This window comes from Metopolophium dirhodum, chromosome 1 (assembly GCF_019925205.1).
Source record: "Metopolophium dirhodum isolate CAU chromosome 1, ASM1992520v1, whole genome shotgun sequence".
Lineage (NCBI taxonomy): Eukaryota > Metazoa > Arthropoda > Insecta > Hemiptera > Aphididae > Metopolophium > Metopolophium dirhodum.
The window spans coordinates 109,424,911-109,452,610 of record NC_083560.1 but is presented as its reverse complement, the minus strand read 5'-3'; the positions used below and the strand labels follow the sequence as shown (position 1 = coordinate 109,452,610).

General features: G+C 32.4%; 2 protein-coding genes and 1 pseudogene across 2 annotated transcripts; 2 read left to right on the top strand and 1 right to left on the bottom strand.

Annotated features, from left to right (window-relative positions):
* Positions 1-9,334: 9,334 nt before the first annotated feature.
* Positions 9,335-10,214, bottom strand: LOC132937552 (uncharacterized; annotated as a pseudogene).
* A 9,919-nt stretch (positions 10,215-20,133) lies between these two features.
* LOC132949955 (zinc finger MYM-type protein 1-like) lies at positions 20,134-21,603 on the top strand. Its single transcript, XM_061021091.1, has one exon. The coding sequence runs from the start codon at positions 20,134-20,136 to the stop codon at positions 21,601-21,603; it is 1,470 nt and encodes a 489-aa protein (XP_060877074.1).
* A 439-nt stretch (positions 21,604-22,042) lies between these two features.
* Positions 22,043-23,715, top strand: LOC132949947 (E3 SUMO-protein ligase ZBED1-like). The gene is made up of 3 exons (XM_061021078.1): positions 22,043-22,196; positions 22,364-22,529; positions 23,064-23,715. Exons 1-3 carry the CDS (start codon positions 22,043-22,045, stop codon positions 23,713-23,715), a joined length of 972 nt encoding a protein of 323 aa, XP_060877061.1.
* Positions 23,716-27,700: the final 3,985 nt, after the last annotated feature.

Below are 27,700 nucleotides of genomic sequence, written 5' to 3'. Positions count from 1 at the left end.
TTCGACTTCGGGTTCAATTAAAATTAATGTATTGGTAGAATATATCATTGGTAATGAAACAACTCGATACACATTTAATACTTTACTTGAAATCAAGGGTATTTCAATAGAAAATATTAAGTACTCGTTTTGCACGAAAATCGTTATTTCAGAGATTTTGAAAAGGTTTGGCATGGACTCGGGTATTACTTCTATAGGGAGGTCGTTTCCCATGGGTAAGTTGATTTTAATTTCTTTTAACTCCCGTAATAATTTTCTGGGGGTGATTACGCTGGTGTGGATCTGACCATCCAGTGCTGCATTTATAATGGCAACAAGGTTTTGTGTTTCGTAAGCATACTGATTGAGAGTTACCTCGAATAAAAAGGCTTGCTCTAACAGTTTATTTTTAAATTCTAATTTGTTGATTTTAACGATACTTTCTTTGGTCAGTCTTTGTAAATACTGCAAGTTTTTTTCGAGTTTCTGATGATGTTCTGTGACTTCCTGTGAAGTATGATTTGCATCCAATATTTCTGCTTGTACAAATCTTGTTTTTTCTTTGACTAAATTAATATTCTGAATTTTGTTTTTGGTTAATTCTACGATCTGTTTAAATATGAATTCGGTGTCGATTTTCGAGTATGCACCATACAAAACGTTGATCAGGCACTTGAAGGTACCTCCCAATCCTCGGCGATTTCGAATTTCATTATTTGAGTTATGCTCTATCGATAACATCGCGTTACGACGATTTAACTGAATTTCATATAAATATGGACGGGTTGTAGTAGAAAATTGGTTTACGAATTGATTACAAATGTTTTCTATTTCTGCATTACCAAAGTTTGCTATCATTTGCTTACAAATTGTCTCCATTTCGCTATACTGGGTCATCAACTTTTCATATTTTGTGGTCAAGATTCCAATATCCACATACGTTACCAAGTTCCATTTAGTGTGAGAAGTTTTGATCACTCCGTGAGATTCATAATAGAATCCTTTGTGATCCGGGAAGGTAGTAATGTTATAATTCTCTTGAGCTTCTGCTGTACTTTCCAATATCCACATTATCAGGATTACCATTTTCGGGAATGACGGATTTTTCTTGGAAATTCCAAAGAATGCCATGATGAGTTTCCTGGAACAAATTAATTTTTCTTGTTTCATTTTTCGTGAAATAACTTTAGTAAATTTTGGTGTATGGTCTGATTCTTCTTGTTACTTTTTTTTAAGGTTATATTTTTATTTGTCTGATTTACATCTAAAATTTCATACGGACCCAACCACTTCGGGGCCAGTTTGTTTTTCGCGGCTTTTTCTTGTAGTAAAACCTTCTGACCAACTTCAAAAATTTGATGTTTTGCTGTTTTGTCGTACTGTTCCTTTGACTTACTCTTTGCTTCCAGCAAATTGCTTCTTGCAAAAGTCTGAGCTTCTTGCATTTGTCTTTTGACTTCGAATTGGTAGTCATTATAATTGTAGAGGTTCTGGTTTGTTAGTGAAAGATGTGGGGATTTTTACAGAATTTCCATAAACCAAATGATATGGCTGGAATTTCGTGGCTGAATGAACAGTGGAGTTATGGCAAAACATCGCATATGGAATTTTAGTATCCCAGTTTAGTTCATCTTTTCCGATAAAATTTCGTAAATATTCTGCTAAAGAACGGTGACTTCTTTCGAGACTGCCATTGCTTTGAGGGTGATAAGGTGTGGTCGACGTCTGTCGAATTTTAAGGAGTTTACACACCTCTTTAAAAACGTTGCTTAAAATTCCGTACCACAGTCTGTCACCAGACTTTGTGATATTCCGTGTAAGCACACGAATTTGGTCACAAAATGTTGTGCTACCGTATTCGCTTTATGATTCTCCATGGGGGAAGCCCATGCGAATTTAGTGAGGTCATCTTGTAAAGTTAAGATGAAAGAATTTCCACTATGTGAACGAGGTAGTGGTCCTACGACATCTAGGAATATCTTTTCGAAGGCTCTGGTAGCTGTGCTGGTAATCACCATAGGCTATTTTGGTGTTCTTGTCGCTGTTTTATTCTTTTGACAATCTGGACATTTTTTTATGAATTGTTTGATTTGTTTTCTCATGCCCTTCCAGTTATGTTCTTCATACATCTTATTGAACGTTCTAGTTAATCCATGATGTCCTCCTAGCAGGTTTTCATGCAATTCTTTTATTTTCTGTATTTTCTGATCTGTTAATTCATCTCTGGTGTAGATACAGACTTTGATGTTCGAATTTCCAAAGGTGTTTCGAAACATGTTTCGGATGATTTCTCATTGTAGTCCATCTGTTTCACTTCCAATCCTTGGACAAGCTAGACTGGTTATTTTTAATTGCAAACACAATTCTTTAAGTTTCTGTAAACAACTATAGATTGCTTGATACGTCGACTTTTGCCAGTGATGCTCTTTTGTTAATAAATAAAATATTGTTCGTTGTTCTGACTGAATAACGGCTACATCAGTAACTGATTTTTGTTCTTTTCGCAATTGGTCCACCTGCCCGAATTTCCGTCTCATTTGAAGGGCGATACCTCGAGACATATTAAAATCAGCGGAAACGCAATGTGCTATTGATGTAGTAGGTTCTGAGTCGAAAATATTACCTGGTAACTCAATTACATTGGTAGTAGGTTTAGCTTCGGTATTTAAAAAAAATTGGTATTCATCAGAAGGCTCTGTATTGTATAGAGGTTCTGAAGTGTTCGAGACTTCCGGTAAATCTACAATGTTTATTCTGTCGGAACCATTTGTAGACGTTACCCTATCTTCTAGTCTTGAAGGTTCTGACTTGATTTTGGATCTAGTCGTGACAGTTCTAATTCGACTTAATGCATCAGCGTTGATGTTAGCAACACCTGGCTTATAGTGGATTTCATACTCATATTCTTCTAGTTTCAACCTCCATCGGATTAATCGGGACCCCGGGTCCTTTACGTTGAAAAGCCAGCTTAACGCTCGATGATCTGTAATAATTTTGAATTTCTGACCATATAGATACGGTCGGTATTGTTTGACTCCCCATACTATTGCACAAAGTTCCTTCTCCGTTGTATTATAATTTTGCTCTGCTTTGTTTAGAGTGCGCGATGCATATGCAATTGGTAGATCTTTCCCAATTGGTTCTTGAGATAATATGCAGCCAATTGCAAAATTGCTGGCGTCACATGTGAGATTGAATGGTTGTTCAAAATCAGGGTATTGTAGGAGAGGTTCTTTGGTGAGAATAGCTTTTAATTTGTCAAACGATTCTTGGCAAAGATCCGACCAATAAAATGGAACATCCTTCTTTAATAACGACGTGAGCGGTTTTGCAATTTGTCCATAATTCGGAACGAAACGTCGGTAATAGCCTGACAGACCCAAGAATGATTTGATTTCCTTAGCACTTGTTGGCGTTGGAAATTTTACTACGCAATCAATCTTTTGTGGGTTAGGCCTTACTCCTTTGTCGGTTATAACATGTCCTAAATAGTTCACTTCTTTTCGCATGAATGAACATTTTGACGGTTGGAGAGGTTTGCTTCTCGTAATCTGGCGAATACTTCTTTTAATTTCCTTGAATGATCTTCAAGGTCTAGGGCATAAATAATGATGTCGTCCAAATACACAAATGCTTTGATCCCATTCAATCCCGTTAATACGGAATTCTTCAGACGTTGGAAAGTGGCTGGAGCTCCCTTCAACCCGAATGGAACTCTTAAAAATTCGAAATGACCTTTGTCCGTAGAAAAGGCGGTTTTATTGCAATGATCTGGGTGCATTTTGACTTGATGGTACCCTTGGGCCAAATCCAACGTAGTGTAGTACTTGGATTTTCCCAATTGGTCCAGAATTTCTGTAATGTTCGGTAGAGGATACGCGTCTCCTGTTGATATCTGGTTTAACTTTCTGAAGTCCACGCACACGCGATACTTCACGACTCCGTTTTCATCAGGCTTCTTGGGAACTACGAGTAATGGCGCATTCCAAGGGCTTTTGCTCGGGGCGATAATGTTGTCCTCCTCAAGCTTCTGAATTTGTCTGTCAATTTCTTGTTTATGCTTAAAAGGCAACCGATATGGACGTACATTAATCGGTTGTGCGGCCTCACTTGTTTTGATCTCATGATAAATCTGGTCAGTGCAAGATAGTTTATCTCCTTCTAGATGGAAGATATTTGAGTATTCCTCACATATTGGCATAAGAGATTCTCTTTCTTCTTGGTTTAGATGATCCAAATTTAATTTTTCCCTTAGGGTTTCTAAACGGCCTTGTCCGCTGATCTTTTCTGGTATGTTCTGAGTTGCATAAACATTAGCTTCATCAAACTTATAGATAGTAATTGATTTCGTTTGTGCTTGGGTAAGTTCCACTGAAGATTCCGTGGGATTAATCACCGCTATGAGTATCTGATTCTGGTGCACTTGGTTAACCGTATTGCTACATAGGATATTCTCTGAAACCTTTTGAGCTGGGATTAAAAGTGTTTCACCCTCTTGATATTCTGTGATAGGTATTGCGATTAAAGTTTCTGTTCGAGCTTGGATTTTCATGTTATCGGTATCTGGTACTATTAATTCGTTAGTTTGATAATTAATAATCGTATGGTTTCCTATTATAAAGGGTTTCCCTAAAATTCCATCTTGTGTAATGGGAAAGTTGGAATGTACTAATTGAAATTCTACTTGCATCATACGCTCGCCAATTTGAATACTTATAGTTTTCCGTCCTAATGTTGGGACTAACTGTTCGTTGATGCCCTTTAAATAGTAAATGGTATCTTCGTATACCATTACCTGATCCAAAAGTGAACAAATTTTAATTAGATTGAGATCACTTCCTGAAACCAGTAAAAATTTAGCATTGGGGTTAATTGTCTGAGAGGTTCTGCATGTAAAAGTATTATCTGTTAAATTTGACTTTAATGTGAAGATTCTGGAAATGATATGGCGGCGCTTTTTATGCTCCCTACCGGACGTCCGCCGGAAGCGCCCGGTTGATTTTGGTTTTCCGAAGTCTCTGCTTGAGCTCCTTCATTCCTTTTCCCGGTAACATATTTTAATTTCCGGCATACATCTTTTGTGTGCCCCGGTTTTTTGCAGTACTGGCACGTGATAGTGTTCACTGTAGCTTTAGAGGTTCCGTGTGGCGTACTGGAATTTTTTGATTGATTTGTGTTGTTACCTCGGTTGGATCTACAATCGCGGGCCCAATGTCCTGGTTTATTGCAAATGTTGCAAGAACCATTTGGCTTTTTCGTTGCCACCGAGTTTCCTTTGTACAGTTTCTTGGATTCTTCGGATGACATCCTAATCCGTTCTTCCTCTCGGGCGGCTTGTATTGCCTTATCTAAAGTAAGCGGGTTTCTTGCCTTAATGTAGTCCTTTAGGTTCCCCAAGCCTTCCATAAAGACTTGAATTACCTGTCTCTTAATAGAAATTTCCATCGCTTGAGCAATTTCTGGTGAAAAGTCTGCAGTTTCCTGTTCAATGATAAGATTTTGTAAAGCTTCTACTCTCATTGAGTAGGTCAGAATATCTTCACCATTTTTTTGTTTGATGGCGTACAATTCTAAAAATAGATGTTGTGTGGTTCGCTGGGGTTCTAGACTTGTTTTAAGTGTTTCTCGTAATTCTTCCCATGTGTCGAATGTTTTAAACTTTGTTACCTGCCTCGCTTTCCCGGTTAACCTGGTTTGGATTGCCTGAAGCAGTCGAGGAATTGCCGGTTCCACTACACATGACACAACAAATTCGCATTTTTCAAGGAAAATCTCTAAATTTTCGGTGTCTTTTCCATCAAATGACTTTGGTAGTAGCCTAATCGCATCTTGAAGTCCTATTTGATTATTTGATATCGATTCTCCATGTCTCGAACTGGTACTTGTCCATTGATCTTGTCTTCATGATTTCCTGAATCTTTAGATCAATTAATTGGCTTAAATCTGGATTATTTGAAATGTCTGTGTTCAACTGTGGTCCTAGTGCACCACTCTCTGTTGGTTGATTTTTATCTCCCATTATTTCCAATGGTTTTTGATTTACAAAAAGCTTAATTCCTTGGTTTGTCGATTCAACTGTGTCGCTTGAAGACCAGTCTAATAGTTTTTCTTGATTGGTCTGTAGAATTTTTTGTGTTTTGGGAATTTTCTGAATTTTCTGTTGAAGTGGTTTAGAAGGCGACGTGAATTAAACTTTTGTCTATTTCCCTAAGTTCTTCGTTAACTTCGGTTAAAAGACTATTTGTTGCTACAGACAAATCCGCCTCCTTAATAAGTAAATGGTCGACGGAAAGTTCGTGTATTTGACGCTCGGAATTTGGATTGTCGGGATTGGAGCACCTTACAGGTAAACTTACTCTTGGTGTAGGGGTAGGGGTATCAATAACGGACGTGTTAGCCCCTTTGGTGGTTGAATCCTCCCCCGAATTTGCGTTCATTAAAGTTTGCCTAAGAGTTTCCTAAAATGTTTATTCTCTAATCGTAAAGAGATATAAAAAAAAAGAATTCGGAATAAGAAACACTGAGAACATGTGTTTACAAAGAAATACCTTTTTTCTACCATAGGTTTATGTTAATATACGATGTATAATAATTTATTATCCTATGTTTGTAAAAAAAAATATTTAACTATAAACAGAGCTGAAAACTTAATGCTAAATACTCATGACCACCACAATTGTTCGACTATAATGGATTGAAATGTTCAGTGTTCGTCTGAATCTGGTCGTTGTGATTGATGCTGAATGCTCTGGTATATGACGTCGAATTGATCTCGGAACAATAACACGTCGAATTTCCTCTTCGACACCTTAACCACTTCGGAACGATGTTCTACGCCCCGAAACTGCTGGCGCGGGGACCAATTATTAATTATTGGGTTTCGCTTTGATGATTAAATAACGTAAATATATCGTTATATTTAGATATAAATTCGTTACGGCGGCGCTATCGTGTTTATAAACAACGAGGGCGGCGCGCGGCGGCTCTGATATCGTATTATCGTAACAGCTGTGTTGTCGTCAGTTTTCAAACGTCGGCGGCGGCGACACGGATGTTGTCACAACCACGACGGCGGCGGCAACACGTACGCAAGGCCCACACACACACAGCGGCTGTCTGTCGTCAATTTTTTTTTTTCTCGACGGCGTATGTATGTATTACACCACGCCGGGAATTTGCTGATCGCGCGTTTATAGAGACACGTTCACACGCAACCGTTTGCATGTATATATACACACTATATAGATGTATATAAAATATATAAAATATTATAAAATAATAATATCTTATACTATTAGTGTTACCTTACGCAACTTGTGTACAATGTTCTGTTTCGGATGGATACGCTTTTGTTCGTTTCCTTTTCTTCTAATATATTGTTGAAAGTCTAGTTCGGCTATTGCTCGTGGTAACGGGATACTGATATTTGTCGTGATCCCACCGCTGCCACCAAAAATGTTACGGATCTCCCTGGAGGTCCGTGCACAAATAAAAACAACGAACACTTTCGAACTAATTACTACTCTCTATATTTAACTTGAAAAGAAAAACTTACAATGCACTTAATGAATTATTTAATGTTTTATAAAAAATGGTCTGACAAATATAATGTTCTGGTGCGAATCACAATGTTCCGTCTACTGCTCTGAAATGCCACTGGCACGGCTTGCTATACGAGCCGTGCCTGTAGCCAGCGCTTGCCTGGAATTGCTGTCGCAGCAATTCCAGACAGTCGCCGTCGTACAATATTATATTATACACTATTATATATATATACTAACTAATATAGCCAGGGGTTCTTAACAAAATATATGAATATAACTGAATTGGGGTTACATTGATACATGGTTTTTTTTAATAAATTTACTCATTAAAATGCACACATTTATTTCAACATCATAAAATCAACATATAATTTTAGATTTAACCAAAATATTAAAAAGTATAACAAACTTCAACAAAGACCTAAGTAGGTATTACAGTTCTATTTTTTTTAACAGGCTTAATTACATAAGTTTATCACAGGTTAAAAAATACAAATTTCAACAGACTTAAGTCAGATATACAGTCTTTTTTTCTAGCAGACTTAGGTATAACATAATTTAAAAAATATTAAAAAGTATAACAAATTTCAACAAAGACTTAAGTCAAATATACAGTCTTTTTTTCTAGCAGACTTTTAGGTAAAACATAATTAAAAAAAATATTAAAAAGTATAACAAATTTCAGTAAAGACCTACGTTAGGTATTACAGTTCTATCTTTTTATCAGACTTAGATACATTAGTTTATCACAAGTTAAAAATTCAACAAACAACAAAGACTTGAGTCAGGCATACAGTTTTTTTTTTTAGCAGACTTAGGTACAACATAATTAAAAAAAATATTTCAAGCTTCTCTTACATCTAATGAGTGAGGAAATATGTACTTTATACATTTACCCGCTCCTTCAACTTTTGGATATTTCAAGACTGCTTGAATTTGGTTTAAATTTACTTCAAACACATCATTTTGTATTAATGAAAAAGTATGTTTACTTGTGTCCATTGACTTTAATCCATTTACTGTGATTATACTATCTTTTATATTTTTTATAACAGCAAGATAAACAAATATTGACTTTCCACGCTTTCCAAATTTTACATTTACTAATATAAATGTGCCAATTTTAACATTATTTTCACTTGGTGGTTGATACTCTGGAATAGAATTTTCTACCATTTCATGATCAGACTCAGAGTCATTAGTGATAATTGGTAGATTGTTCACTTCTACCTCTTCATCAGAAATATCATTATTGTAACCAAGTGTAGTTGATGTAATGCTCGCTCCTGCAGTTACAGTGATTTTTTTTCTTTTTTTTCTTGCATTATCATCAATGTTAGGGTATCTTTGACTTTTTAAATAATCTGTTACAGTATCATTAATTAGGTTGGAATTATCTGCATTTGGCAATTTGTCTATCACCTTTAGACTATTGAAAGGAAAGATACCCGTTGCTTTAAAGGAAGCTTGCAAATCTTTGGCAATTGAACCACCGCCGTTATAATTATCCATAGCATCAAGTAGTTTACTTACAAGTGTAGGAAATGAAGATTTGGGAATTGCTTTCAACCGAGTATTTTGATTTTTCCACTCATTCAGTTCTTTTCGCCATGCTTGTTTCAGTGGTCTGAAAAATCCAACATCTAAGGGCTGGGTTAGGTGAGTAGAATTTTTTGGAAGGCAAACAAAGTCAATATCATTTAGTTCACATTCAAAAATTATTTCAGGTTGAATATGAGATGATAGGTTATCTCCTATTAGAACCTTTCTTCCTGGTTGACGTTTAGCATGAGGTAAAAAACTTGTTTCAAACCAATCTTTGAATGTTATGCTATCAATCCATCCGTGAGTAGTACGATTGTACCTAGATCCTTTAGAGCAACAGGGTTCAGTACAACAGGGTTTTCCTTTTGGACCTCCTTCAGTCCATGGTTTCCACATTTCACCAGCCTTATATATTATGTATGGTGGCAAGAGAACCCCAGATGCAGAACCACAAACCATAATAGAAGTAGCTGATTTTGAATGATTTTGCACGCGCTCAGGATATTTTGTTCCACGTTGAAAAATAAGTTTTTTTTCCTGGGTTATCTTGCAAGTTGGTTTCATCGTAATTGTAAATATTTTGAGGTGGTACACCTTCAAGTACTTCTTTTAGGTTTGCAAAATACTCTGAAACACATTGTGGAGAGACTTCTGCACGACATTTTGCAATATTAGAAGCAATACGTTGACAAACAATGTTGTTATGTCTTTTTAGCATACTACGTGCCCAATCACTGCCTGGTAAGTTTTTTTAAAACTGCTCCACAATAATGCCTTTTCTGTCTAAAAAAGATTTGGCAATGACCCTATAAATATGTGTTATTAGTTAACTAAATCTCATAAACATATAAAATGTAAATATTAACCTAAGGTCCATTAATGTGAGAGGGAAACCCCATTGTCCACATTTCATGGCAGCTGTAAGGAAGTGCATTTCATCCTTTTCACTAAACACTGTTGGATGTCCAGACTTCTTGGCATGTTTACCAGTAAAACGGTTATGTAATGTACCATATGAAATTTTGAATTTTTTACTTGCAGCCAGAATAGAAATTTCGCCATTAGCAATTGTATTCAATGCCTCATTCAATATTTCGTCGGTATAATTTTTGTAGGTCCGACTACCAATCTTTTTTTTATATTTGCGAGCCACTAAAAGAAATATTTATTATATTATGATCGAAAATATGTAATATCAAAGTAGCCCCATGCTAAAATAACACATGTATCACATTACATTCAAAACGGAATTTTATTTTGAACAATGTATTTCAGATACCGTTATATCACCATGTTACTTACATTATTAAAATGATTGTATATAAAAGTGTACTTACTTTGCGCAGAACTTAACTTATGAAGATTTAGTTAAGTACTTCGTAACTGTTTGAAATAATTTCGAATAACAAACGTATAATGATTAGAACATCTTATCAATAATCATTTTTGGGTTCTTGGCCAGTTGTACTTAATACTAAAAACTACATTTGGTATACATAATCAACCATTATTATCAATATTTTGATAATAAAACGCCAATTATCAAAGTAGCCCCGTAAAGTCAAAGTAACCCCATTTTACGGTAGTTAAAAATTTTAAATATTAAATTAATTATAATGAATTCATTTTTATAAAAATCATGTACCTAGGTCAGTCCTACTTTGTTTTTTTCCATGCACTAAAAATATTATTTTTTAAAAGTATTATATGTTGTTGTAGCAGACAACTATATTATACGCCAGTACGGGTGTACCACAGAACTAAAATTGTACTTATTACATTTTTCAAACTATTTAGGGAATCATAATTAGAGGAAAATTAAGTAACCTTTCTATTAAATTAAATATTAATTTATTATGAACCCATTAAATAATTCTAAGGTAGGTACCTGATTTCATGACCCGTACTGCTTCAAATTCTCTATATGTTTCACTAGATTTTTCACAATTTACAATAGCCAACACCACATTGATTTTAGCTTTTCCAGTTAATCGTCTTTTTTTAATTATATTATGTGGATCATCAAACTGTCCAGTGTACGTGCATTCCATAAGAACTCTTTTATAACAAATTAAGTTACAGTCAATTGCAGTTATTATTATTTTGTTGTATTTCCATCATTATGAATAAAAGTTTAAGGATTTATCCAAAAATAAATTAAAAATAAAAATCTCAAGATACCTAAATAATTAAATTATAAATCTATATTAAACTATTATATAGGTACTAATAATATTTCAAGTTTTATAATAGTTATTAAATTTATATTATAACTATAGATTTATTAGTCTTTAATTAATTCATTAAAATACATAGGTACCTAGAATTTTCTGATGGTCTTTCAAATATAACTCCTTTAAAATAAGAATAGCATATTGAACATCTTCCATCTATTGCAATAAAATGGTTTCCTTCATCTGTAACTTTAGCTCTTCTAAAAGCAATACAGCAAGGTAAATTTGTATCCATATATGTTCAGCTAAAATGTACTGGTTACCTCTAAGGGGCGCGGGAAAAACATATTTATAGGGCGCCAACTATACTTTTAGGTTCAACTTATCCACTTCAAATTAAAAAATTGGTGTCTACCCATATTTGTTTTATTTACAAAGTACCGCCTGAAGATGTTAAACACAACTAAAAGTTCACATATTTCAACCAACGCATTAGAATATTAGATGATAAATCATTTATTCTTATATCATCAAACTTTTGAGGATCGAAACATTCTAAATCCTTATATAAAATCTGATTAGATAAAAATCGTACATCTAAACTATTTATAATAGTGTCCATTGTATAATTAAATATTTTTATACGAAATTGATCAATTTCTTCCGTGTGAACTTCTTCATCTCGAGTTAATTCACTGTCCATACGCACAACAGTGCGTTTGCGTTTCTTCGAAAATTTTTCTTCTATTTCAATATCACGAAGCTCCTTTTCATGAATTGTTTTAAATACAAAGTCAGTAAATGTCTTGGCAGCCTACCTTCATAACCTAACTTTCAGGTTCTTCAGCTCAAGACTTCTTCGTAGCAGCAGTTATGCGGCCAATCAGTGATCAACGCCCCCTCCCCCCACCGTACCATGTGTACTAAAAATTGTATTTGTTCATGTCACATAATAATGAACTTATATTTGAATCTTTTTATTGTAATTATTGAATATTTGCCCTAATCCACAAAGGATAGTCGGCGCAAACAAGTTTGACTTATCATTGGATGAGTCGTATCGCAAAATAAATTTTATATTGAACCACAGATAAAGATAATTAACTAGATTTCTAACTAGTGATATAATCTGAAGTTATTATCCACCATTGTGAGTAGGTCAAATGCATGCCGAAATCCCACCAAAATTTGAATTCTTGTTTAAAATATTTGAAATGTAATTCATTTTGTCATTGATTGTCACAATAAATATTTATGTAGTTATAATTCTTTGAATGTATGATTTAAAATTTTAAACAATAAAGGAATTATTTGTTAAAACCAGTCTGTTGTTCTTTAATTTATTATATAATAAATTATTATCTATATAATATTATTATTCATAGAATAAGCTTATTATTTTCAGTACTTGTTATTTGTTTTCACTTCATACAAATTAGTTGTGGAGTTTAATCTCTAATACATAATATGTTATCTTCTGTACTGACCTGTGTACCTACTTGTTGTAAATGTTATACTAGGGGAACTAAATACCTATTCATAATTTTAATTCACCTCGGAAATGTGGGAGTCTATTATGCCGCACTCTGTACTTAAGCTCACTAGGCGGTTTTTCGGCGGCATACAATAAAACTCTCGGTAGATGGCGATAATAACCAACAATGCTAATAAATTCGTATTTTATTCCAGCCAGCGTAACTATGTTGGAGCGCAATACGGGGATAACTGGTTTTTATCATTACCAACGACTTACTACAAATATATGAGTTTATATTTATGTACCTTTGTATTAGTTATGGGAATAATCAAATGATTAGTAATCGATAAATTTTATAATCGAATGAATCATTCGAATGAATTTTTCACTCGAATGATACAATAATCGAATGCTTTTTTATCTCACTAGTCACTACCCGTATACTACTGACTACTTTATAGTAATTGGTTTTATAAATATTGTCAATAGTCATTACTCATTGGTATAGTATTTAGTGTACCTAATGGCTAATACCTATCAATAAATAATAATACAATTAGGTAATACTCAGTTGAAGTATATTTACCTATAAAAATAAATTATAAATTCCTTAATTTGGACAGAAAGTCTATAAGATTATTTTATTATTCGAATGATTATAGTTACTAATAGTTCAATAAGTTAGTGCTACTGATTTAGTGGTAGGTATATTATTATTCTAAATAATTTATAATAAAATAATCGAATAATAATAATAGTATAATACTTAAGTCTAAATTAGTAGTACCAAGTGCCAACCATATACATATAACCCATATTTACTAACCTACCCAACTACTTTTTTAGTGAACTATCTGTAAAATGTATCTAGGAATAAAAAATATAAAAGAACAAATATTTAATTTAAGTATTTAATTATAAAATATAAAATAAATACCATAACATAAAATATTTCAAACTGATACAATATTAATAACTAAATAATAATAATATATAAAATCAATATATTAATAATAATTTGGAAACTGCATCTTGCATTGAGAAAAAAAATGTTAATTAAAACTATTAATTTATAAATTTAAATTTATATTTAAGAGCGAATAAATAATAGCTTATAACTAACCTAACCTAACGAAGCTAAACAATCTGGTAGTATCATCAGTAAAGTTAATACACAGTATAATCAAGAAGTTGCCGATAATAAGGAATATTTAAAGTATGTTTTAGAAACCTTGCTTTTTTGCGCTCGTCAAGGTATTGCCATAAGAGGACATGGAAAAAATGAAGTCTTTAAATAAAGAAAATTTTCAAGAATTATTAAATCTTCGGTCTAGAGATAATAATATTATAAAACGTTATTGTACTGAAAAAAAAAAGAACTTTGGATATGTGAGTGGTGAATATTTAAATAATTGTCTTGGATATAATCTTTGGCCAATATTGTTAATAATGTGGTAATTGCTTATATGTTTAGTATAATTGTGGATGAAACACAAGATTTATCTAGGCACGAACAAGTAGCAATTATTTTAAGATATGTTAATGATGATTTTTGTGCAATTGAAGCTTTTTTAGGCTTTTATAAAGTAGAGAGTACTGACACTTTCTTTATTAATAAAAGATGTTCTTGTTTCTAATGGACTAAAACTTAAGAGTTTAAGAGGACAATGCTATGATTTAGCAGAATCCATGCGAGGAGCTTATAAGGGAGTCCAATAAAGAGTTAAGGAGGAAAATCCTTTGACTTTATATGTTCACTGCAATGCACACATACTTAATTTATTAAGTTTTCTTGTTGATCTATCTAAACAAGTATCTCACGTAAAAAATGGGTTTAGTACTTTAAGTAGGTACTTTAAACAATTTTATTAATGCTTCATCTAAAAGACAAGCTGTATTTGATAATATGCGTTTAAAGTTAAATATGAAAATGGGTGATAGGGCCATCTACTATAAAAAGTCTTAGTGATACACGTTGGAGTTTCCGTATAGATGCTTTAGAGTCTGTTAAATATAATTACCAAATTGTGATTGACTCATTAGAAAATATTTCAGAAACAGATTCTATACATGGACCAGATGCAAATGCACTATTAAAATCAATGAAAACTTTGGAATTTATATTCTGCGTATATTTTTTCAGACATTATGGCTATCACCAATATTTTGTCTAAATACCTACAGAGCACTAGTATTGATTATTCTAGTGTTCAACGTATGACTAAAGCAACTATTCAAGAACTCTCTAATATGCGAAGTGAAGATAAATTTGAAATTATATGAATAAAAGCTAATATGCTGAGAAAAAATAATGACATAGGTTCCACAATACTAGCTAGAAAAAAAAAAGTTCCAATAAAACTTGGTGGAGTGATAAAACAAAATGAAAATATTAATGTTAAAGATCATTATAAAATAAATATAAACTTTCAAGTTCTTGATACTATAATAAATGATATGAAAGAAAGATTTAAAGAAAATGACATACATATTTTAAACTGTTTAATATATAAATATAATATGTAAATGAATCAATAAACTTCACTTCATTTGAAGATGTTAGTAAAATGTATGTTTTTAATAAAAGTAAACTCTAAGTCTGAAACGAAAATATTCAACAGGATGTATAAAAGCTTGAATACAGAAAATATTATTCAATCTAAAATTAAATATATGAGATCAGGTGATAATGCAGTTGGGTTTCCAACATCAAATTCAGCATCATGTGAAAGAAGCTTCTCTTGCCTTCGTCGTTTAAAAAACTACTTGAGAAGTACTAATACAATCCAGATTAAATCACCTAGGAATTTTGCAAATAGAACGTGGAAGATCGTCAACTATTAATAATGATGAAGTCATAAAACAATTTGACTCATCTACAGTACCACGTCGTTTGAAGCTAACTTAGCCTACTAATAAATATAATTATATAGCTACTTATGTAAAAACATTGATTATTCTATAATGTTGGGGGTGTGGGGGCAAAGCCCCCACGGGTTAGTGCATCCTAAGTAATTTTTGCAACCCCTGATGTTTTGCCCAAATTACGTCACTGGTTTCATTAGTAATTTCACTTATACCAAGTTGTATTTCTTCAAGTTCATTTTCATTTATTGAAACCTCGTTATCAATTATTTCATTTTTAAAAATAACTTCTCTACTTATCTTGTTTCCGGGTAGGTACCATATTCTGTATCCTTTTACATTTTCTACATACCTGACAAATATTCCCTTTACGCTTTTAGGGTCCCATTTTTGTCGTTTTTGTTTTGGTATATGTGTAAAGACATTTGTACCAAAAACCCTTAAATGTTTTATTTCCGGTTATTTTCTAAAATAAATTTCAAACGGGGTTTTGTCTTTAATTGAACTTGTACCTGTTTGGTTAATTGTATAGACAGTCGTATTAACACTTTCAGCCCTGAGTGTTTTATTTAAATTTTTCGTATGTAATATAGTCCTTGCGGTTTCTACTATCGTCCGGTTATCTCGTTCAATCTTCCCGTTTTGTTCCAGTGTGTATGCAACTGTTGTTTGATGACTTATCCCATATTTCTGTGACCAGTATCAGTTATTATTTTATGTATCACATTTTCAATTAAATCTTTCACTTCACTTTTATGTTTTATAAAATGTACGACTCTGTAGTTTGTATAATCGTATTTAATTAACAAAAACTATTTTGAACCCCCAATAGAGTTTGTTTGCATAGGTCCACATAAGTGTGCGTGTATTATTTCCCCTACAGTTGTTGTGTACGTAGTACTAGATTTAAACGTTTGATTTTGTTGTTTACCAATTATGCGTGCATAAAAAATGATTTTTGTTATCTGACACTTTTATGTTATGTTTTTCTAATATATTATTAGCATACTTTATATTTTGGTGACTCAACCTTTCATGCCATAATTATTGTAATGTGTCCTTGATAATAATGTTTGCCTGTGGTTCTTCTTTATCGAGCGTAGTGACTTTGAACTCTTATTTAAATTGTTTTCCTTGTCGCTCACATGTACAGACTATTTGTCCGTTTCTTGAGAAAGCACACTTATTTTTATCTGATAAAAGTGTTAAACCTTTATCTAACGCTGTACAACACGAGAATAAGGCCTTTCGCATACTACGATTGACCAACGATAAGTGCGATTTATGCGATTTGTGCGATTTGAGGTCTACCAACACGAAACGATATTCAGTCGATCATACAGTGTCAATCGCGTGACTTGTTTTGATCTGTTTTCAATTTTTTTTCAATTTTCAAAAAAAAAAATGTCTAGTTTGAGTGATGAAGAAGATATTGTTATGTACTATTGGTACAAAAGGATGCAAACAAAAAAGAAAAGGAAATATTGGGTTCATCCTTATATTGAGAAAAATATCAACTGCCGAACTTTTGTAGCGGCCAGGGAACTACAAGAAACCGATGCAAAATTTTTGGCATTTTATAGGATGTCTAGACGTCTCTAGAGAGTCCTATAAAGAACTTGTAATAATTATTTCTCCTGCCATTTATCAGAACACTCACCTGAGAGAATGTGTGAGTCCAGAGGAACGGATATTAATCACATTAAGGTAACGTTCATTGCATTGTTTATTATAATATACTTTATTTAAATTATAAACGTATTAATATATATAATTAAATACTACATAATTCTATTGTATAATAGAATACTTGTATAATACTTGTAAATAGTAGTACCTAAGTAACTAAAAGTCAATGTTTACAACAAAATTAAAACATTTTAAAAATAAAATCAAACAATCAAATACAAAAATTAAAGAAAAACAGTTATAATTAGTAATAGTAGTAGTAATTGAACATATGAAATGGCACATATAAACAATATACCCGTTAAACCAGAAGCAGAGCAGTTGTCATCAACCCAAGGGGAGAGCTCAATGATAGATAATGTCCCTCATGTTGAACAGGAAGCAGAACACTCGTCATCAACATCCAAACGGGGGGAGAGCAGCTCAAAGATAGATAATGTCATACCCGTTGAACCAGAAGCAGAGCAGTTGTCATCAACCCATGGGGAGAGCTCAAAGATAGATTATGACATACCCGTTGTTGAATAAGAAGCAGAGCAGTTGTCATCAACCCAAAGGGAGAGCTCAATGATAGATAATGTCATACCCGTTGAACCAGAAGCAGAGCAGTTGTCATCAACCCATGGGGAGAGCTCAAAGATAGATTATGACATACCCGTTGTTGAACAAAAAGCCGAGCAGTTGTCATCAACCCAAGGGGAGAGCTCAATGATAGATAATGTCAAACCTGTTGTTAAAAAAAAAAAAGAATTCGCAAAATTATTCCTCATGTTGAACAGGAAGCAGAACACTCGTCATCAACATCCAAACGGGGGGAGAGCAGCTCAAAGATAGATTATGATATACCCGTTGTTGAACAAGAAGCAAAGCAGACCAAAGGGGAAAGCTCAAAGATAGATAATTTTGATGATCAAATTTTTGATAAAGGATCAGTAGTAAATGTTACTACAGAAGGGAGTCCATATTATGCTGCAGTTGTAATTAATTCAGATAATGTCCGTAACAAGATATAATAACAATTGACATTTGTAATAAATCCATTCTAGTTCCACAAAAAAATTACTAAAAAATATAAATAGAGTTTTAGTATAATTAAACTAGCTAATTAATGTTATACAGTAAATTAAACGCCATATCAAGTTCACACATAAGTTAAGACTTAAATTTAAGAAAATCTATAGCTATTTAAAAAGTAATAAAACTTTGAATGACGCTCCTGAACATTTTGGTATTTGTGACATATCATATTTGGACTTTAAGCCATCGATATGTCGTCCGAAGTTGAGAACCGATCACCATCATACCGAGTTAATGCACAGAGTTTTTAGTGAGCTAAGGAAAGGGTCAACTTTCGAGATCACTTTTGGCAGGTCGCGGTCATGGCCCGGCGTTCAGGAATAGCTCAATGCCGAACATCGCGGTGCAGACTGCTCTTGCGGACGATGCGTTCGATGTAAGACTTTCGTATGCCATCAAGACGTAGAAGCCGGTATCGATAGACGCAAATGGGTTAGGTTAGGTTAGGATCAGGTCGAGCGGTCAAGTGATCCAACCGAAATTAACAACTGTGCAAATCTAAAATTTCTCAGGTCAATATGGCAAGAATGACGTCAGTTTCCGCCGAGCTCATGATGAAGACGCAGTCCGTCTCTTTGCCGTCCAACACACGACGTCTGTCTCTTCGCCGCCTAGCTCATCACCGTTCATCTCGTCGCCGCGGCATGTTCGACCTGCCGAAGCGGACGCTCAGCAGTCGAGTATAGAGATGGAAAGTTTAGTTCATTTTTGTGAATAGTTCATTAGTTCACAGTTCATTAATGTGAATAGTTCAAATGAACTATTCTTCAGTTCACATAGTTCACTAGTTGTATGGACTATGGATCATACTGAAACTGATATGGTTTCAGGTTTGGCAATGAACTATGAAGTAATGAACTATTCGTCTCCTAGTAAAATCCTGAAAACAGCTGTTCACACTTCACAACCATAATAAATATGATACGATTACCAGATTACCACGATTATATTGTGCAGATTACACAAATATCAGTATCATTATCAAAAATATGTATTACAATTATCTCTGTTATCATATGTATTACGTAATAGGTACTAAAATAGTAAAATGAGTAAATTAAAGTTTAAAATCAACTATATGGCGATTGAAAGCTTATCAGAACGTCGGGGGGTGGATCTGTAACGGGAAACATGTAAAATAACATAAATTATACACAGCGTCCCCGTTACATCTCATCACTTTCAAGTTTCAATCGTAAATTGGCTATCTACTATCTAGGTAGTAGTCCGTGGTGGGAATTCAACATTAATTATTAATTAATTAACGTCTTTGTCTATGAAATTTATTATTACTAATAATATACTGACTTCTGAGACCTGTATAGTCTATATTCTATAGGAATCCAGTACACTTGTAAATCAATTAAAACCAAATTTGAAAATTGAATACCTACACATCTTAGATTAATAATTTCTTACCTAGTAAAATATTTAAAATAATTTATGATTTTATTAACAACTGTTTAACTAGTAATTACCAAATAATAAAGTATTTCAAAATTATAATACATGGCATTTAGCACCATTTATTTTAAGTTCATAATTATTCTTTTTGAACATAATAATATATAAGATAGTGGATACCGGATATAAGTACTTAATTATAATAGACACACAATTTTATAATCCAATTTTGGCAAAGCATATTGAAGAAGTAAACGCTAAGAATAATGTTATCAGCTATTTTTCTCCTCAAATTCAAAACGAAATAATTTCACTTCTTGGAAAATCAACTAGGGAAAAACTGTTAAATCGTGTTAAAGAATCAAAATATTATTCAATTATGTTTGATTGTACACCTGATGTGTCTCACAAAGAGCAAATGTCCCAGGTTTTAAGATACGTGTACATTTCTAACGGCACTGTTTCAGTTGAAGAAACTTTTATAGACTTTATGGAAAGTCACGAAAAAACTGGCGAAGGATTATCTTTAGAAATCATAGAAAAATTAAATAAAGATGATTTAAAACTAAGCAATTGTAGAGGACAGAGTTATGACAATGCTGCCAACATGTCTGGAAAGTATAAAGGTGTAAAAACACGTATTATGCAAATTAATAATTTAGCTGTATATGTACCATGTAATGCTCATAGCTTGAATTTAGTTGGCAATGATGCCGCTAAAGTATGTGTACGTATGATAACGTTCTTTGACACAGTCCAACAAATTTTTAACTTTTTTTCATCCTCAACAAGCAGATGGACAACTTTAATGAAATGTATTAATATTTCATTAAAATGTACTAGTGCCACGCGGTGGTCTGCAAAACAAGATTCTGTATCAGCACTTAAACGTAATTTAAAAAATGTATATAATGTTCTAAAAGAAATGTCAGAAAACCCAAAGTTACCTAAAGAGGTAATTCTTGGAGCAACAAATCTTTTGAAACATCTTGATTTTAATTTTTTTTGCCTACTGGATTTATGGAATGAAATATTAACAACCATTAATCGCGTTAATTTAGCTTTACAAAAGAAAAGTTTAACGATTGATAGCGCAACCAAAATGGTTAAAGGTTTAATCTTATCAGTACAAACAATGCGAAATGAAGGAATTGAAAAAACAATTGAATTCGGTAAAGTGATTGCAAATTATCTCGGTATTAAAGCAAATTTTTCTGATAAGCGAAAGAGGAAAGTGAAAAAATTAGATTTCGAGATAATTCAAGATAATGTGCAAGTTTTATCTCAACAGAATGAATTTAAAAAAGATATTTTTGAAGTTTATGATCGAATTCTTACAGAGTTAAGCAATCGATTCGAAAATATGTCAGAAATTAATGAAAATTTTGGATTTTTGTATGGTAGTAGCTTGACGGACCACTCTATGGACTATATACAAAAATGTGCAGCTGACTTATCTCTGAAGTATGAAACCGATCTAAATTCTTCCGATTTTATCTCTGAAATAAAAGATTTTAAGTCTCAAGCATTTTCTCTTTTACCTGACTTAAGAGCCGCAACACCTTTAGCCCTACTACAATTAATTACAACATATTCTTTGCGTGCTGAATATCCAAATGTCGAAATAGCTTTACGCATATTTTTGACTTTGCCAATAACTGTGGCGAAGTGTGAAAGATCATTCAGTAAGTTAAAGCTCATAAAAAACTATTTGAGGTCGACTATGGGACAAGATCGAATATCTGATATGGCTATTTTATCTATTGAACATACAGTGGTAAATACTTTAGATATAAACAAACTTATTGAAGACTTTGCTGGGAAAAAAGCTAGAAAAATTGCAATTTAAATGTTACTTATAAGTAAAAATAATATTATTATTTATTATGTTACATCAATGTTCTTATAATAATTATGTATATTTATATTTTAATAAGTTATTGATTTAAATAAAGTTAACATACGCTTACATAATTATAAGGCAAAATCATTATTTATATTGCATTTATAAATAATAGACAGTGTTTAGTTTTTTTATAAATTAAAATACTTAAGGGCGCATTTTGAAGTTTCGCCCCGGGCGCAATATTCGGTTGCTACGGCCCTGCCTGTATAACTATAGTATTTTTTATGACTGTATGCATTAATATACTAATAATTATTACAGTATCTGCATTTGCATTTAACAGTGAACAGTGTTTTTTTTACTGAGCGTAGTGAATTTTACAGATTTAAATAGTTTAATTAAAAACATCTCATTTAAAAGTACATTTTATAAATTGTTAATAATGGCCCCACGTAAAAGGAGTGATATATGGAATCACTTTACTGAATTGGAAGATAGTAAAGCCAAATGTGGGTATTGCAGTAACAAGTACAGTGTTGCTAGTGGATCTTTTGGCAATTTGAGACGCCACTTAAAAACTGTACCTACATCCCGCTGTAATAATATCAAAAGCAGTAGTGACTAGTGATGAAAGTCATGTAGATGATCCTGCAGATCATGGTATTTTTTAATAAATCGTTTTGTACAATTTTTTTTTTTTTATTAATTTTAAATTTACTATTATTAAAACCCTTTATGTCATTTTAAATGAATAACTCAGCAGGTCCACCAGTAGAAACAATGATTGTTCCTGGTACTAGCAGTGTTAAATCAAGCCAACCTACTCAAACACAAAGTAGCATTATGCATTTTATGCAAAATAAGAAACCTATGGCAGTTAGTAAATCAAAACAAATTGATGAGCAGGTTACAAAAATGATTGTTAAAGGGTAACTACATATTTTTATTTTTAGTTATATTAAAATTATTAATACAATTTGTCTAGAAACAAAAAGAAAATTAATAATTATATTTTAGTTTAATATTATATTTTGAATTACATATAACTAAAATAATTCAATTAGATGTTTACTGGCTTTAACAATTGTAAATACTCTTAAATACATTTAAAATCTATATATTTATACACGTACGCATTTTCTGAAAGTTTTTTACTATAGTCGGGCTCACGAAAAGTGAGCGCTGGCGGCCGATGGGTGGTGCTCAAATTATAAATGGGCCAGGGGTTCTCAGATTTTCTAGTATTGTATGTAGAATGATGATATAATAAAATACGTATATCAAATATTTAAAAAAACGCGCCAAATTGTTTTGGTTATCACTGATGTAAAACGGCCGTTGGAGATCGCTGTATTCAGCGTTCACTTTTCGTGAGCCCGACTATAGTATAAATAAGATTATATTAGCTTAATACCTACATTTTAATTCCACTATTTCAATTTTTTTTTTGTTTTATGATCTAGATACTATGCGTTTTCTATAGTGGACGATAAGGAATTTAGAAAATTTGTAAAAATGTTGAACCCTGGATACGAGCTTCCTTGTCGCCAGACAGTATCTAAAAATCTAGTTCCAAGATTATACAATTCCACATTAGAAGATTTAAAAAAAAAAGTTGAAACTGCACTTGCAGTTTCATTAACAACAGATGGATGGACTTGTATAAATAATAGGAGCTATATTGCAGTCACAGCTCATTTTATTGATGGTGACGGTAAAATGTGTTCCGTTTGTCTTGGTTGTGAATATTTTGACCAATGTCACACGTCAGATAATTTAGCTGCCTTTTTAAAAAAAATAGCAATTGAATGGAAAGTGAATAATAAAGTTGTAGCCATTGTTACCGACAATGCTTCAAATATTTCTAAAGCTGTAGGTCAATTACATTATCGACATATAGGATGTTTCGCCCATTCCATTAATCTTGTTGTTCAACACTCTCTAGAGAATATTTCGGTAATAGTATCTAAAGTAAAAAAAATTGTTGAGTTTTTTAAACGTAGTAGTAATGCATTAGTAAAACTTAATTCAATACAAACTCAAATGGGTCTACCTACATTAAAATTAAAGCAAGACTGTGTGACCCCAGATGGAATTCGACATATGATATGTTGAAGAGAATTGTTTCCATCAAAGATGCTGTAATTTCAACTTAGCTGTGTTACAAACCGAAATTGCAGTTTTAACTCCAGCTGAATGGGATATAGTTGAAAAGGCCATTGATGTACTGTAAATTTTTAATGAAGTCACCATCGAAGTCAGTTCAGAAAAAACAGTGCCTGTGTCAAAGGTAATTTTTTTAGTTAGTTCTATGTTCCAGACTATAGAAACTTATGTACATGACATTTCTTTGCCGTATGAAGTAAACCAAATGGCCATTTCTCTAAAAAATCAATTATAGAAAAGGTTTACTAACACTAATGACAGTGAGGAAAATGAAATAATGGCACAAGCCTCGATTTTAGATCCGAGGTTTAAAAAATATGGCTTTATGAGTGATAACAAATTTAAAAATGCTTTTTCTCTTTTGAGATCACGTTTAGGAAATATTCGCTTACCATCAAATCAAATAGACAATGCTGAACAAACACCTTCCACATCTACATCAACTCCATCTCCATCTCCTCCAGTATCTCTGTTGTGGAAAGTCTATGAAGAAAAAGTAGAACAATTCAAAGCCACTCAGACATCAACAGCATCCAGAATAATAGAATTGGATAGATATATGCAAGAGCCATTATTAGATCGGCATGAGGATCCTTTGAAATGGTGGCATGAACGAAAACATATATATCCTCATCTACACAAATTTGTCATTAAGCGACTCTGTGTGACTGCAACTAGTGTTCCTTGTGAAAGGATATTTTCAGAAGCTGGGCAGATTATAACTTTGAAGAGAAACCGCTTGGATACAAAAAAAGCATCACAACTTATTTTCCTGCATAATAATTTATAAGACACTTATATATAATCTTAAACTTAAAATTATAAACTTTATAATCTACTTTTATAGATAACTAAATTTGTCTTTAGCATTCTATTAGTATTTAATATGAGATGTTTTATTAATTAAATAGGTAATAATAATAAGTTAAAAATCTTTTCTTGGTAGAAAAAAGGAATAAATCATTAGAAATAAATCAACAGAAAATCATTATTATTATTATTATGAAAGTAATAGGTATTTACAAAATGTACTTGATCGGTATCCACTATCCAGTATCCACAATTTAATTTTTCTTAGTGTGTTAGTTTTTAGAGTAGTAACGGGGTGTGGAGTGTGGACTAACTAGTAACTATTAATTAAGTTCAATCCACATTCCACCGATATATATATAATAACAATTATAATAATATTATATAATATATTATAATAATAAAAATAATATATAATTATAATATTTTATAAATCCGTGGTTCAATACTTCAATGTTCAATTCCAATCAGAAATCTAATATCAGTAATATCTAATATCTATATTATATTTTATTTCTAATATATTATTGTATCTGATTATGAACAGCTGTTTTCAGGATTTCGAATTTTCGTTCTAATCTAGACCGTGTTACGAACAGATACCAGTGATAAAACCTATTTACTTTTACTGGACAAGGTACCTTACTATCTAGTTCATGACCATTCCGATCCGATCACAGCTAAAGTTCAAAAGACGTTTACAAATCACAAACTATATCATTAAAACAATGATACCAATTTTTTTTTTAACTGTGAACTGTTAAGTTACAGGTACTGAAACAGTTCAGAATAGTTCATCAAAGTGAATAGATCAAATGAACTATTCGTTCACGAACTTAACATCTCTAGTCAAGTAGCGATCTCACGGATCCGCAGAGACGGCGTTGTAATTCGATGCCGAACATCGCGAGATCCTATCAAAACGTCTGACTTTGCCCGAATGATAGTTCACGTGCTGACAGATTTATTGCAGAACCGAACCGAAGTCCAACGGCGTGATAGAACAGAACCGGTAGATTACTGCGGAGGCCAAACTCAAGCACCGCTCGACGTGGAAGCGGACAAAGCATTTCTTCCGACGCTTATTGTGTTGCGCTTGAATTTGGTATGTTCTGTAATAACCATTATGATAATGTTCGAACTCTTGTTGAAACAAAAGTTATACCTAGAATATAATATTGTTATGCCTACTGCAAATCCATTTATGATTTACACAAATAAACGTTTATTGTTTTCTATTTAAGAGGTTTTTATTTGATATTATTATATAATTGGTTACAATCTGAATAACCCGGCGTTGCCCGGGAAAAAATGTTGATTAACTCCTTTTAGGTATAATTCGCTATGCATATGGAAACAAAATCATATTATATTTTAATTTTTAGTTTTTTTTTTGTAACCAGTCTTTTTTTCGACATTTAAAGAAAAAAAATATCGAAAAAGACAAATGTCTTTAAAAAGCTCAAACAGTTTGAAAATGTTCGTTATGTACAAAAAGTGACCTAACCTGTAATTTATATGTCGTTTGAAAATCGTGAGGGAGTTGGTTAACTACATTTGTTCCTAATATTGGTTGGAAATGGGTGAAAAACATCTTTCGATGACATTCTAGTCAAATTACAGTCAAAATATTCACATTTATCTCCTGACATATTTATTAAGATACTAAGAGGTAATCAAATATATATCGAGTAATCAAAAACAATTTATTTTAAATCAATAAAATAAAAAAACATAAGACAATATTCGATTTAAGCAGACACAAATTTTACCAGTAGCCGATGTCTGTCGAGTGTTGACTGTATTAGTCATTAATTTTGTACCAAAACAAACACTAGTTTGTATTTTGATTACTTAAATACTATACAAAATATTCTAATTCGTTCAAAAATGATAATGATAATGATTTTGGTGGTCGAGAGTGGCATGAGGAAACTATACACAAAATTTAGCAGTAAAATTACGAGGTATATCCATATTCCCTTTATTGATCAATATAAAGTTGGTACCTATTTATATTGTATTAATAAAATATTTAATATTTTAATGTGATGCGTGCTGAAGAGTATACAGCTAATTTATAATTTATATAATAAATATACCATGTTTATTAAATAAATTAATAATAAATCATATCATAATATTTAACATAGTAAATGATTATATACATGCGTATTTGTATTTCTTGTACAATGTAACATGCTCATTGCTCAGTAAGTCATGTCATTTCCTTTTGTCTATTCAAACTTATTTGCATACTAGCATTGATTATAAATACAGAACGTAGAAAAATTACGTGTTTTTCCAAAAAATAAGTAACTTATTTTAATCATTTTAGTGTATAATTTTATAAAATTTTATCAACTATTTATTCAAGTCGTGTTTTATGGTTTTTTTTAAACCTAGCTACTGCTAGTTTAATTTATTAAGATTATTAATAATTGTCATAATTAGTATTCATTACAATAATTAATTTATTATATTTGTTTATTGTTTAAGACATAAGCAGTGAATATTTTAATATTTTTGTTTTTTATAAGTGTTCAAAATGAACATTTATTAAAGTACCTAATCACGTTAAATTATATACAGGATACAGTCGATTTTGATTATCCCGTATCCAGTAAATCCGCGAACACGCATCGTTTCTCGGATTGTACGCATAGAAAATATATACCGTACGCTCTGCGTGCCGGATATTATACTGTATTGCCATAATGATAGAGATAGTGTAAAATTAATATTCAGTATACATGGGTAGTCAATAATGGAATGAAGTGACTCTCCAGAAATCGTTATGGCCAACACCGGCCAGACGTGACTACTAGCGATTATAACGTCACCCGCCAACACTAACCACTCGACTACAGCCTTATAGCGTCACCCGACAAATACCATGCCCTCGAAAAACAGCCCAGTAAGCCGTTCATTGGGGAAACAAAATAACAAAACGCGCTCTGGTGGAAGTAAATTGTACCTTCTTATTCGGGATATATAGATATAGTTTTATATCGGTTATTTTACTTTTTCTAGTAAATTAATATTGTTCTCAAAACGTTATACTCTGATATAGCTAACTGTATACGTTGGTAAGTACAATTTCTTCTACTGATATTATCATCAA